Source organism: Acanthaster planci, linkage group LG02, assembly GCF_054643075.1.
Source record: "Acanthaster planci isolate LZ-2023a linkage group LG02, COTS_SCS, whole genome shotgun sequence".
NCBI lineage: Eukaryota > Metazoa > Echinodermata > Asteroidea > Valvatida > Acanthasteridae > Acanthaster > Acanthaster planci.
In genome coordinates, this window is record NC_141778.1 from 2,782,326 (window position 1) to 2,796,900 (window position 14,575).

The window sequence follows — 14,575 nt, forward strand, 5'->3', positions numbered from 1 at the left end:
TCCTTAGACGATTCAAACTGACCTCTTCGATTTTGCTCCTTTTCGTTGGTATCTGTGTCCTCTCCGTAGCCACCCCGTTGGTTGCTGCAGCCACTGGTACCCCATAGCTGTATCTCTTAGGCGCTGTGGGCGGTGGGACCTTCTTCCGTTCGTTCTGCTCGACAATGAGACGCTGTCTTTCGTCCGTTTTGACCCGCAGTTCACCCAAGAGCATCTGGAAAAATCACAAACAAAAGTTGTCCAGATTAGCATAAAAATCTTTCCCAGTTAGACTGTCGCCGCATTTTTCTTTAAAATCTGGTAATCTGGAAAGGCCTGGTGATGTTTCACTTTCCCCGAGACTAAAATGTTCATTCACACAAAATTCTGCGTTCATATACAGGACATCACGTATACATCATGGATAAAAGGTCATCGCGTGAAAATAAAATTCACGAAGCGTTACAATCTTTAGAGAGCATGCTTCCCAACATGAATAGCTATTACGCTGATCATAGGAGATCCTTTTAACGTACGTTTCAAATGCCTTATGCGGTGCGACAAAATTTTCATTCATTTTCATTCAAGTATTTTATAATGCACTGGCTTTTCCTTGTATTTTGGATGCTATAAACTCGATACGTTTATTGGACTTTCCTTGAAGTTGGCACGGTCCAGACGCTGCACTAACATTCTTACCAGAAATAACTTAGAGCTAATGATCAATTCCGATGTTGACTAACATGAGTCAAAATTCAGTCATCTGCGATTAAAAATATCTTGTCATTGCGCGAATGGTAATTTTGTCGAGTGGAAAAAAACACGTGTGCACAGGGGCGGCGCGTTGGTGACTTGTATTAGTCGTTAAACTCGCATGTGTCCTTGAAAGCAAAGCGGCCAAGTTCTTATATTGAATTGACAAATCAACCGCCGCTTCAGTATCCGACAAACTGTCGCGCTGATAACGGAAAATAAACTGGAATCATGTTTCTTTCAAAATGTGAAATCCTTGATGCGCATGGAAGCCGTGTGCCTCTTAAAATGTATTTTATCTGAATGCATTCGTGTACACCATGCAGAATTTAACACTGATGGCTTTAACGCTTGATTATGAGATAAACATAGTATCATAATGAACTTTTGTATAAAAGTGTGGAGGAAAGTACTTACGTTGTGTGAAGGTAGCGGCCGCATCGCAATGCACGTCATCCTGATTATGTCTATAGCAACACCAATTCTTAACCGCTATACGAACTTAAAATGATTTGATTGAGGTTAGATCTGTCGATTTTATACTGGCTTATATCACTGCTACACGTCGCCAGGGCAACCGATGCTACGTCACCAGGCTTGAAACCCCTCTCAGAAGGAAGTTGAATCACCACCCCTGCCCGGTTAATGAACGTGTCGCTATCAGTTCAACTCTCTAATTGGTCCAATTTCCCCCTAGGAAAGGTGGAATGGTCCTACACGGTCTGTCCTCTGCCGCTATGTGCTGCGTTTCATCATGTGGACATTAGTTTGGCTACCGGGCTTACGCACGTAACATCCTTCTGTAAATGGGGAACAGGATGTCTAAAAATAGACTTTGGCTGTCTATTTTAAAATCGGTGAATTTACAGCGATTACGGACCCTGGATGGACAACTTAAATTTCTGGAATCAGAAGACAACCCTGGATAAACGAAAACAATTGGTGAGATCGGTCCAGTTTGAGCTTTGCAACAGAGGATCTGGATTTAAAAGAAAAAAAGTTGGTCTTTTTATATCAACAGTACCGACGCTAGAGATTATTGAAGTGTGCTGTGCGGCGGACTGTAGGGAATCAGCACTCGCAGGATTTGGCCAAGTTTCCCGCTGACATTTTATGGAGTCGATCGAAGAGGCACTACAGGGCGCATCCGTCGCAGACCGGGCCTCTGAAAATGAGATGTTTCCGGTTCTTCACTCAGAATCAGACTCTTTTAACTCTGCCGGTTTCTGAGAATTTGTCCTGAGAATTTATCCTTCATGGTACAAATTGTCGGGCATATTAAATGCCCTTAACATTTAATTAAGGTACGGGAGTGTGCTTCACACTCCAACAACCGACGCCGATTTTGTTTTCAGTTTCAATTAAAAAGTAGCTTCAAATCTAAATATCAGCAGCTAACAATGACTGGGTGAGCTCATTGTGTGTCATGCAGTTTGCCAGGTGGTTTGGGGGGATCGGGGAAACACGATGTCCCCAGTTGCCCAATATACGCCCGCGCTTCCTTCCTTTCTCGCCCACTAGCTGTCAGATATTCACGTCCAGAAATCCCCTTGATGTCGAGTTCAACTCGCCCCTTTACTTAAAGTAAATAAATGTTCCTTCGCTGTCATCAGAGCTAGGCCTACCGTGGTCATTTTTGGGGTTTTGTGAAATAGTATACTTAAGACCATTTTCCACTTATAGTATCCTCTACTCTATTAATAATTCGCTACTTGGTTCTTTCAGACGATTTCTTCCTTTGCCGTTATGCACTCAAAAGTTGCGGTACAGAAAGCAACGCCACACAGAATATTTGACGAATTTGTACCAAATTCGGACGCGTCCTGGAAAATATTACCACTGAACTTTCACCTTACCTGCGTTGGGAATCATTTTGAAGACTAAGAGTATTTCATTGTTTTGTAAGCTTATCATCATGCAGTTAAATTACTGTTGTATTTTCTATGTTTTCTTTGAAGGAACGCCCTCTACTGATGACTGTTGGGGCGTAACATCGTGGAAATATATATTTTTTTATCCAACTTCAAACAATTTTGTCACCATTCACCAATTTCATTTTAAAGAATGAAAGTGGCGAAGTATTTGTTGAAGAAGATTTGTTGAATGCTGAAGAAACATTTAATTATTAGGACTAGGATATGGAGGAATGATCACTGACCTGTCTTTTCTTAGCTTCGAATCGCTCTTTGTCATGCTTGTCCATCTTCACGATTGATCGGAAGATTTTCTCGTTGTACACCTCGATTTCTTCCAGGAACCCGGCTATGGCACCTCGTTGCTTCCAGCCCTTCTCGCGGACGGAGCGCGTGAATTTCCGGCCCAGCCTGCCGCGCACGTACCGCTGGCAGGTGACCACGCTTTCGAGGAGTTGGTCTAGGCGAGTGTCGAGCTTTTCCGAATGCCAGTACTTGAGGAAAACCTAGCGGGTGGGTGGTAAAAAAAAGTGGGTGGATAGGCTGAGTAAGACTGAAGTATCAACAGTCCTGTTGGCGGTATTGTAATTGGCAATGTGACAGGAGGCCTATATGGTTGTGCAGATGAGGAAGTTAAAAGCCTTGGGAAAATTCTTTTCGAGGCTACTGAGATATCCTATGCATGAAGACAAGCATTTGTCATTGGCAACAGACCAACTAAGCCTTACAACCAATCAATTAACGCGGAGAGCTCCTCCGTTGAATGAAGCATAGGACTGAAAATTACAAAGTGGACGCGATCTTACGTTCGACTGCCTGCAAAAAAAAACCCAACAAAAAACAAAAAAACGAAAACACGTATCTTCCGTCCAAGTGGCGGCCGGTTGCCTCTGCGGGAAGTGTCCGAGGATAATTGCAACGTTGTAATGCTCGTAAAAAGTCCACTTTTATACATTTTGGACGTTTGCAAAGTTCCAGTGCATTGCAACAAACACGTGGACTTGCGGTTAGAAATAACGCGCCCGTTCTAAATATGGAAACTGGAAATACGTCACACCTGTGCCTGCCCGGGCAACTCGGAGTTTCAGCACTCAGCGCGGGTATCAACGTGAAGTTACTAATCATAACATTCCCAGGGACCAGGGCTTATAGTATACTGATGACCGCTGGGAACATTTTAACTACCACGGGTAACGTATATTTCAGGGCCATACACAAGTTGTATAAAAATTACATTATCAGGTAGGCCTACACTTGCTAAATGCACAAGTTCCATCCAGATATACTTGTTCAGTCTGTAGGCCTATCCCCGATTTCCATGGATTTTTCACGGCGCAGTTTCGTCCCATTCACGGTTCCCCACTTTTAATGATTGCCTTTCTTCTCATACACTCACATAAAACTCCCGTTCTTGAAAGCCCAGTTTCCATTATCCCACTTTTTGTGTAGCCCAAGATTCGGGCATCCCCTTCCAGAGCCAATAGGGTGAAATTTTAGTAATCCAAGGGGGAGAAACAGAAAAGAAACAAACACAAACACAGACAACAAAAGCAACACATGCGTTGAGGGAGAAAAGTAAACCACTCAATCACGTGGAGTTTAGATTGAGTTTGGCATTAAATTAATGGCTAGTTCATCTTATCCCCCAAACCCAAATCGAGGGTAATTCTGACGCAAACGATAATGAGGTTGACACGAGCCACCACGGTTTTGGCTGTTGCAGCTTTGCTCTGGGTTCAAATAATCCATGGACATTTTCAGTGAAATAGAGCGACCAACAGCTTGCGTTGCGAGGTGCTAATATTTTTGCGAGTTCCACCCACGGACGTATATAAAAAAAAACCTGGACTAGCAACGCCTTTGTATGAAATAGAAGCCAACCAGCGGTCATTTTACCTAGCCGAATAATGGGTTGGCTCCCTTATTTTGACGCCAGGGAGAACAAAGGCTGGCATTGCCGGGCAAGCTTTGTATTCGGCTCGGTAAAATAGCCGCGAGTGGATTCAGCGATCTGTACAAGCTGATTTAAGGGCATTGCAAGTCCAGATTTTTTTTATATACGTTCGTGGTTCCACGCAACTGACCTCTAGTTCACCCTTTCCTCCTTCAAAGAGGGGTGGAGGACCCAACTCTTCTGCCCCGATAAATGACGCAAGTGCAACTTTCACTGGCATAACTACGACGTGAGCAAAATCGGTTGACAACAACTCCTCATGACGTCATCGTTTCGATTAAAAGTGACCTCTTTTCTTTCGTGGTACGTTTACATTTTGGGGACGGTTGAAAATAATCTATCCACGATTCAAACTAAAAATGTTTGTGCCTGAACCCTAACAGTAAGGGTGTTTGCAATATCATATTGAAATTTGAGGACTCAGGACTGTTAGGTTTAGATTGGGTGAAACCTCTATGGGTATTTAGTTTCTGGAGTTTTGGTATACATAATGTAAAGAGAAATAAGCGCATTTGGATAGAAACCGCGCCTGTAACCCACATTTCAAATGTTTCGTCCGTTTTAACAGCACAGTAAGTTTTAAATTTCATTCTTTTAACAAGATTTTTCTATTATTTGACAAGATGGGCTGCGTTGACTTCTGATCCTCTAAATTTGCCCAAACTGCTGCCCTGGACAGTGTCAAAACTCCATGAATATTCACACAGCGTGTCTGTCGTCATTGCATGACGACATCATAGACTTGTCAAGCCTTGCACTGCTTGAAATTTATGTGATCTGACAGCGCGCACAAGGTAGGGATTATGCGCTCGCTGAGTCCTAAAAGTGCGCAGGGATTACCTAATTATTTGGGGCAACTCTTTTTTGGGGAAAGCGGGATAAGCTCGGAGCTTCGGGTTCCCGATGTAGATAGCGAAACACGTCAGCTTCGCTGTGAGTTTTGACTGCTTTTAACAAAGCACAGGTGCCAAGAATGAGTATACATATTTTCTCGAGTGAGTGACCCACGATCTTTACGTGCGTAATTAATTAACAACGTCAACAAGAGTATTGTTTTAGAGGAAAATACCTTTCAACTTGCGTCAAATTGGACTTTCGATACCGTCAAATAAAATGTAATTGAGGCTAGCTTATTATTTTAACTCTCGCCAGCCACCGCTGAACGTTTTTACTGAGAGAAAAATACAAACTTCCCTCGCCGAGAGCGTCCAACTGTGAACCAGATAATTAGATTCTATCTTGAACAGTTATAATATTGAAATCATCTCATCCTATGTTTAAGTGTTTTGTATATATGTTACACAACAGCAGTCTGACAAATTTTTATGTTGTAGGTCTGTCACTCTTGAAGAAATATTTCGAAAATATTATCATGTTCTATGTCATATAAATATTCATCTTTTTTCCCCCTCAAATATAGAAATATAGGTTCAAAAGCAAAGCTATCAAAACAAAATACAGAGGACTCTTACTTTTGTTTTCCCGATCTCGTAGCCCGATAACCCGGCTGATTGCAATATCTTCTTACAAGAGGCGGCGTTGGCCTTTACACTTGCCGACAAGGGGAACCCTATGAACTTGTACCTGCAGAAAAGGCAAACAACACTCGCAACGACTGGACAACTTGAACTGGAAGTGGGGAATGCGTCCCGTTAATTGATTGTATATAATGAAGCCAACAGGGAAAATGAAAGACGCGAACGTCATGCACATTGTGTCAAGTGTGTTTATCATATCAAGAAAAATAATAAAAACAGTGATACTCTTATGAAGTGTGCCATCGAGATACGGGATGTGGCAGTTATCTATTTATGGTTTTATTTTTCCCTTTATAGCAGCTGATGGGGGGGGGGTTGGTTAAACCTACCAACTTGCAGTTGCGCCAGTGGAAGGATTATCTGGTATGAAAATGCAATTCACTTCCACGGGATTATTGTTAGCCATTATTTACAGTCCCTTTATGTAAATTCGTTGATCTAGCTTACCAAGCAACCATGTTGTTTGCACATGCGTTGTAATAAGGTTGGCCCTAGTTTTTTTATTCAAACATTCGGGTTTCAATGTAACCAGTATTTTAAACGGGTAATGATCAAGGATTTGACGTAATCCTATAGCTATATCGTTACTATTGTTTGAAGCTGTCTGAGACACGTAAACTTTCTGCAAGGTGTACTTGCGTGTGTGTTTAGACATACTGGAGTATAGTTTTGTTGGCCCTTACACTTTTAACAGACCCCGTAATTTTCGTGGATCGTACAGATAGTGAGGCATCAGGGTCGATCGTACCTTCTCATGAAGTCTCCGAAAGCCAGTCGGGAAGGGAAGCCCATTCGCCGTATCTTGATGGTCTCCAGCACTCCGGTGTACTGCAGCTGCCGCTGGACGAGCCGGTCCTCGTAGAAGTCGTTCCTGCTCTGGCCGTTGGGCTTGATGCAGCGGACAAACTGCGGCTCCGCCCCGAGAATCTTGGCCATCAGCCCCGTCAAGGATTGCTGCGAGAAAAAGAGAGCTCGTTACAGTCGCGTTCGTCGCAGGTGTATTTTCCACGTCGTTTAAAACAAAAATAGTAATGCCGAGGAGAACATATCAGGAGTTTGCGCGTGCGTGGTGCTGCAATACAAAGTACACTCACCTTACAGGGGCCGGCAGCAAGGGGTGGGGCTTGGCAAAATCAAAGAATTTTTGAAGCACAAACTGGCTTTACTTGAACGAATCCTATGTCTTAGTTATTAAAAACTGATGGGGTTCGCTTAGTTAAGTAGGAAAAAATAAAACAATAAAAATAAAGTGTTTGTTATCAGTAACAAATGACTGCACCACCGGGCAGTGTGTTTCTGGCCTCGATGTCTATAAAAATATACTACTACATGGATAGAAACAGCAAAATAACCAACGTTTTGAATGAAATTAAAGTTCCTTTGATATTGTTATTGATTTACATCCATGCCTTTTAATTAATGTAACGACTCTGCATTGTTTCAGTATCTTTAGAGGGCCTGTCGTTGTGACCATACGATAACTTTCTTAAAGGCAACATTTTTGCCGTTGAAACTGTTACTGCTAATTATTATTGCCTTTTGGAGACCTCACCTTGAAATGTGAGCCGATAGAGGGCAGTGTTGTTTTTCGCTTTCCCTTGTCACTCGCTGGAGATTTTCCATCTTTCATTCTAAATAAACAGATCGCCAGAAGAATGTTACTGATACAAATCCTACTGGCTGTTTTTTATCACCAAGTTATTACAATAAGCATTCAAAATTAGGGGGAGGCAAAAGTGAAATGGCACAGAAATTGAACAGAATGCTTATAGAGGTTCAGATTACCTGACACTCACAGCATATTTCAATCTACGTATTTCTGACTGAAATTAGGTAGATAACATCTCCCACCATTTGGTGGTTAATCTGGCACCGACAATGGCATGTCCACTTACTGTTTCTTCAGCTTCTTTGTTGCGGCACGCGACAGACTGACCGTCCCATCATGGATGATTTTGGGTGGCGGCTTGCATAGAAGGATGTCCTTCTGGCTTTGAGGTACTGCGAATGGACTGGACTGTTTCCTAGTGAAAAAGAAATTGATTCCGATAGCTGCTGGTCAATAATTGTGTGGTTAGTGGTGCCTCTGACTTTAATGTGCAAATGTGTGGCGTATACGAAAACAGCTTAGTTTTTATTCCAGCTTCGAAAGTCATATGGCCAATTTAATAATGTTCATGTGTTCATTACTTTTGACGGAGCAACGGTACTGCAATTTGTTGCACATTGCGACTTAAATCGAAAAGCATTGAAGGATAAGAGATTTCAGCTTTAGTCCAGGTTGTGGGTCTTGCTTTAGGCCCTGTTTAATTTGCTGGGGTTGTCTTCATTTTAGACGTATCTTAGGTCACATAAAGGGCACCGCAGTGCAACACTTGCCAAGGCCGACAAAGAAAGGCATATGAAGTCATCATTGCTGAAACTTTCCTCCGTAAAATTAATAACTACAGGTTGTCTATTCAAATCTCATCAAAAGCATTACTTTCCTCGGCGTAATGTTTTGCTTACGTTTCTGAGATCTCCGATTCGCTTGCACTGAAGAGATATCTGAGAAGGCCGTTCTGGCTATGAAGCATACTGTCCGTCAGATTGGCGCTGAATGTGTCTCGGTTTTTCTCCAAGAAACCACGAGCGTCATACCATAGCTTGCGGGGATAATAAGTGGAAGGCTCTATTGCTACAAAACTATAGACCATTCATTGCTTATTTTTATGAGCGAATTTACGACGTGGTTCTTTTCATGAATTATTCGTGTATCATGTTGGAGACCTAACGAAATTTTCAAGTTTGAACAGAATTTCAACCCAAAACACTGAGCAACTTTAGTCTTCCCGTAAGCGTTTTTTTCTTTTCTACATGAATTGGTATTCATTTAGGACAACATTTAATTAAAACAGTAAACAGTTCTATACACAAATAACTATTGGTCGCATTGTGTTTTAAAGATATTAAACAAACCCCCCTTACATGAACATCTGATCAAGAACACAACTAAATAGCACTACCTTTAATTAATGAGTGGGTTGTATGACTTACTTCGCCCGCGTAGTGGTTGATGCCAAACTTTGCTTGACCGCGGGATTTCTTCTCTTTGAGGAAGTTACTGTTTTTGCCGTGATTGCTGATGAGTTTGTTGACAAATGTGACGTCAGTGGCTTGAGGGAAGCGACTCTCCTCGTCTAGAATGGAGAACAATCCCAGTGGTTTCTGAAGAAGTAAAAGGACCAAAAATAAATTAAAATACATGCAACAGTGATAAATAAAATATACGAGAATACTGCAAAAATACTTAAACATCCATCTGTTCTGATGGCTTAAGGGACCCTTGGATTGTCTTCTAAAAATGGGTTTAATTAATTATGGTACAATCTCACTTTATGACACCTATCTTTACTATGAAGCCATTACTGAGACAGCGTGAAAATTTGGTATCCTCTGGCTACACGGCGTCCGTTTCTGCCATGATTTGTGTTTGGAGGAAGAAGCCTTTTACGAACTAAACCGGTAGTACATAACGGATGTCTCGCAGACACGACCCGTGGCGTCACTGACTGTCTTAGGCATGGGTCATGCACAATCTGATAACACACTCATAACGATGAGTCTGGAAGCTCGTTTCAAACACGGCCATAGAAATTGTCTATGAACACCTGGACAAGCTAAGCCCACTCTGCAGGCGGATTCCACACTCACAGCGAGGAAGAGATCCAGAACCGGCTGGTTGTCCTGGAACTTGATCTTAGCGTGAGAGATGCCCTCGCTGGCGTACTCGGCCAGCTCCCATGCGAAGATGCGCTGGTTGAAGTAGTACTGGAGTTGCTCGTTGGTCACGTTGATGCAGAGCTGCTCGAAGCTGTTCGTCTCGAAGCTCTCAAAACCGTAGATGTCGAGAATACCGATCTCATAGCCTTCTGTTCCACTGTGAAGAAATCGTGAGACAGGTTCGGAAAACGTTCGCAGCTGTTTTTGATTTTGACAGGGCTGATTGTCATACATGTACTCAGCAGTTTCGATTGATTGGCGCTGGACGAGGGAAACTTCTACGCAATCTATAACTGAAAAAAATTCTCGATTTTTTTTCTCTGAAAAAATACCGCTATGCAATTAAATTTTGCAATCTCGATTCACGTTCTCTTTCCATTGATCTCTCTTTGTTGACTGCAACAATCCAGCTACCAACCCCTTAAAAAACCGGTGATCCATCACCATGTGGTAGTGGTGGTGATTTACACATTTTAGTAGTGATGGTTTGGATGTATTTGTGGTGATGCAATCTGGACAGGACAGTGATGTGTTGATAATGATGATCTATCGATCGTGTTGTTGACAATGAGAATGGTAACAAAGATTGCCCTGGTAATGATGTCTTTGGTGTATTTGTCATAGAGGTACCTATGACGACGGTGATATTTCTGATGACGACGGTTTTGATAATCATTATCTTGATAATAATAGGTGTGACCGACCCCAGTGTAAAACTTTGATGAGATGTGACATTGATGACCCAACTCACCCCTGTAGATGTGGATCCGGGGCGATCAGTGAGTTCACTTGCCGTACAATCCACGTAAACAGCTTGCTGTACAGAGCTTTGGCCAAGGCATCACGTCCATCGTTGGCTTGCGCAACCGTCTTTAATGTTAATATCTGCTCGCCTATTACATAAAAAATGGTTACCTCCAGGATGCTTTCTCTTTTGCAACAATGGTCAGTTTTATCCTCAAAACCTGTGAAAATTGAATCTTCAACTCTGTCCAAGTGTGTCTCTGTGTGCTCTTGGCATTCTAAAACTGCCGGCAATTCAAAAATAGCATTTGATGGACCGTGGAAAGGGTCCGAGTGATACCTGTACCTACCTCGTGTGTATGACACATTCGATACGAGCGCAGTGGCCATTTCAACCACGTCCAATCCGAGAAGATTACACACTGAACGAATGAAAAACAGAAACAGGAAAAAAATCACATCTAAAATACATGCATTTTTCATACAAACATATCATTTTGTTTTAAACAGACACCTCAAAATACTTTGATAATGTTTCAACTGTGGGAAAAGCATGAGTTTTTGTCAGAACAACGGCATGCATAATTATTTCCTCGTCTTTGCCGTCCACTGCGTGCAATTTCCGAGCAACACCTAATCTGACCAAGAACGATTTTATAATTAGCTTTAAGCCATCCAGCGATTTTAATCGAGCGAATAACGTGAACTCCCGCAAACCACGTACCGACTTTGAGTATGTACTCGTCTACGATGTAAGAGCCACCTGTCTCCTCATCAAAATCAAAATCGATATCAGCTATCTGAATAATCGCCGACAGAATGGTGAATATCATCCAGATATCCTGTACAACAGAGTACACAGAGTAATTGATTACCATAACGTTGAGTATTCCAATATAATCTCGGAAGGCTATGAATATTAGACCGTTTGACTTTGAAAATGGCCCCTCTTAGTTTGCTTTTAGTATAGGCCTACATGTACTTATTGCTCCAATAATGCAAGAAATTAAATTCACATATCTTGCGAAATATCGAGAATGTATCTGTCAAATTTAATACTGTGTCTGTGTATTTTTGCTAAAGAGCCGACAAAGTGGCAAATGTCACAGAGACTTTCACTAATCCATTTGAATAACCGCCGTGCTAAAATGATAAATATCATGAAGATATTGTCTGCATTCCCCAAATATAATATTTGGATCCAAAATCCAACCTCTTGTGAGAATCCCACGAGCTCCATTATATCCTGTAACTCATCATACATCTTCTGATTGAAAAGAAACTCCTCTTCACTGTCGTATACGCCCTGACCTTGTACGGCGTTCAATATCCTGCAGTTATATTACAAGCAGGAAATTATCCCGAAGTTAAAGCTCAATGAATTATTTCCTTTATTAATGCAACAAGAGAAGGTGTTGTATGCGTTGTATCGAAGTGAGAAAGCCTGCATTGGGCCAAGCAAAAATTTATGTCAACCCTAGCTTTGTAGTTGCAGGGCTGTCGTTATATAAAAACAACTTAGCTTTCGTTTCCCAGTAATGTATTCACATTTTCTCTGTTTTTCCTAGACAATCTACTTTGATGCAAAAGCGAAATCAGGAAACACATGCCAAAGATAAACAAAAGGCTGATAGGTTTTAAGTGTGTTTTTGTTTCCGAGTGCACTTATTCACAAGTATTACTGTTTTTCTCTCCCACAAGAGTCCACTTTGATAAATGCAAATACGAATCAGGAAGCATGTTGAAATTTTTTGTTCGCTGATTGAGTTGTTGAATCTCCTGATCAATCTCTACCCAAGACGTCCAACAAAATGAAGTCAATGAAACAACTACACGTTATTTGAATTTGTACCAAGTTAGGCCTACTTAACAAATTATGAAATCGAATACTAGCCTTTGATGTTCGAATGCGGATATTGAATTAAGAGAATTCAATTCAAAATGAATCCTTACTGAAATTGGTTGGAAAAACGTATATATACTCTCTTACAATTGTTATACGTATCGTATGAATAACAATCAATCTTGTGAATTTTTGAATTAAGTTGTCAGTTTCTATGAACTGGAAGGACTGTAGCATTTACTTCCCAGTTCTTTGTTCAGAAGCTAACTAGAGTTTTCGGCATGAACCTCTTGATGCCAGAACAAATGGGGACGCACGATGAATTGATCAGCATGAGTTTCACTTCCCTTAGTGGTATCCCGTACCTGTGTTTTTCGGGGGGTGACAGCAGCAGATTCAACAGCTGCTGTTCCGTCAGTCCGGCAAACATGTAGTAGAAAATGTGGAAATTTCTTTCTTGTTTTCCTTGGCTGACGACACGAGATTTCTCGAGGAGATACTGATCAATTGTGGCTGCAAACAAAACGTAACAAGGCACGGTTTCATATTTGGTTCCACTTCATTTATGAACTTACATGTAAGGGAACTCATTTCAAATTAACAGCATTATGAACTGCGAAGTTGACTGTAGGTTGTTTTTGATGAGAGCCTTAATTTATTTTAATTATGAAATTTTTGTTAAAATTACTTAGCTGCATGCACAAGAGGTATTTGGTCATCGATTTTTGTCCAAACATTTAGAGTAAAGAGTGATACCCGTGGCAAAATTGCAGGTTACCTCAGAGTGAGATTCGTTCGGCATATGAAATCAAAGTAAAAATATGAGTGAAAACGTAAAGAATTGCAGGTACCTCTAATTTTCAACCGATGATGGTGATGATTTGCCTGTTCTAGAGGACCTGTTTTATTACTTACCTCCCACAATCCTTCCGTCATGGCAAAATTTCAGCTCAATAAACTTGCCAAACCGACTGGAGTTGTCATTCATGACGGTTCGTGCATTGCCGAAAGCCTCCAGAAGTGGATTTACCTGCGAACAAAAGATGAGAAAATCCCCAGATATACCCGTAAATCTTCACGCGATATTTTTGCTATTTTTCCTGCATTTTACAAATTTCAAGACTTTCTGAGGCCGATTAGAAAGTATTAAGGTAGCAAAACATTTCTCGTCTTTGGCTGAACTGCATTCAATAACTACATGTACATGCATTCAAAACTGTACGCAATCTTGACAAACCGTGCAATTTCTAAATTGGATTTTCACACCTGTAGAATTTTTTCCTGCAGGTTTTTCTTGTTGCTGCTGCAATGGCTGATAATGTGACCAATCAGGTACTTGGCGCTCTCGGTCTTCCCGGCTCCCGATTCGCCACTGATGACGCAACACTGACGCATGCCTAGTCGCTTCATGCTGCCGTAGGCTTTATCCGCGATGGCGAAAATGTGGGGAGGCAGCGCTTGTCTGTACTGCAAGTTTGTGTATGAACATGAAATCTGAAAAAGAAGTATTGTAAATAAATTTCGGAAAATAAATGAAACTTGGAATTAATTGTTTTTACATGACTGATCGACAAGCTTGTCTCTTCTGGGCAGGATATCTACATAAGTGTTAAAATAAAAAGCACAAAAGCGTCTTCACTTTTGAAAGGAGAGGAAAGCATGGTGTGTAGGCCTATCAATAATATTTCAAAATTCAGAGAAAGAAAGAATTACGACCTCTCTATCCTTGTTTTAATGAGATGAAGCCCGCAAAACGGATTGTGAAAATTCAGAGAAAGAAAGAATTACGACCTCTCCATCCTTGTTTTAATGAGATGAAGCCCGCAAAACGGATTGTGATAACCGACACATAAGACGAGTAATGACAAGTGTAATGAGGAAAAAAATCTAGGACATTTCTGTAACGAGTTGAAAGCATTCGACAATAACTAAATGGAGCCAATGGATTTATCTCTTGGGACTCCATTAAAAGGACTATCCGTTGTAATTTATTTTATACAGTTGCAAAGTATAGGCTTAAGGGTTTTCTTGCTTTGGATGGAAACGAATGCAATAAGAAATTTCAAAAATACACAGGGAAGATATTTGT

The 14,575-nt window shown here is 41.2% G+C and overlaps 1 protein-coding gene across 5 annotated transcripts in view; it reads right to left on the minus strand.

Annotated features, from left to right (window-relative positions):
* LOC110975293 (myosin-IIIb-like) overlaps positions 1 to 14,575 on the minus strand; it is a 33,708-nt gene that overhangs the window by 10,748 nt on the left and 8,385 nt on the right. For all 5 annotated transcript variants that reach the window (XM_022227660.2, XM_022227656.2, XM_022227661.2 and 2 more), the window contains exons 4-19: positions 13,753 to 13,980; positions 13,402 to 13,516; positions 12,852 to 12,999; positions 11,857 to 11,974; positions 11,368 to 11,485; positions 10,994 to 11,065; positions 10,651 to 10,792; positions 9,831 to 10,056; positions 9,174 to 9,344; positions 8,646 to 8,782; positions 8,033 to 8,161; positions 7,690 to 7,768; positions 6,886 to 7,091; positions 6,072 to 6,183; positions 2,891 to 3,151; positions 23 to 214 (exon numbers count right to left, since the gene is read on the minus strand). In XM_022227660.2, the coding sequence (XP_022083352.1) occupies positions 23 to 214; positions 2,891 to 3,151; positions 6,072 to 6,183; positions 6,886 to 7,091; positions 7,690 to 7,768; positions 8,033 to 8,161; positions 8,646 to 8,782; positions 9,174 to 9,344; positions 9,831 to 10,056; positions 10,651 to 10,792; positions 10,994 to 11,065; positions 11,368 to 11,485; positions 11,857 to 11,974; positions 12,852 to 12,999; positions 13,402 to 13,516; positions 13,753 to 13,980 (2,454 nt within the window). The remainder of the gene's footprint in view (positions 1 to 22; positions 215 to 2,890; positions 3,152 to 6,071; positions 6,184 to 6,885; positions 7,092 to 7,689; positions 7,769 to 8,032; positions 8,162 to 8,645; positions 8,783 to 9,173; positions 9,345 to 9,830; positions 10,057 to 10,650; positions 10,793 to 10,993; positions 11,066 to 11,367; positions 11,486 to 11,856; positions 11,975 to 12,851; positions 13,000 to 13,401; positions 13,517 to 13,752; positions 13,981 to 14,575) is intronic.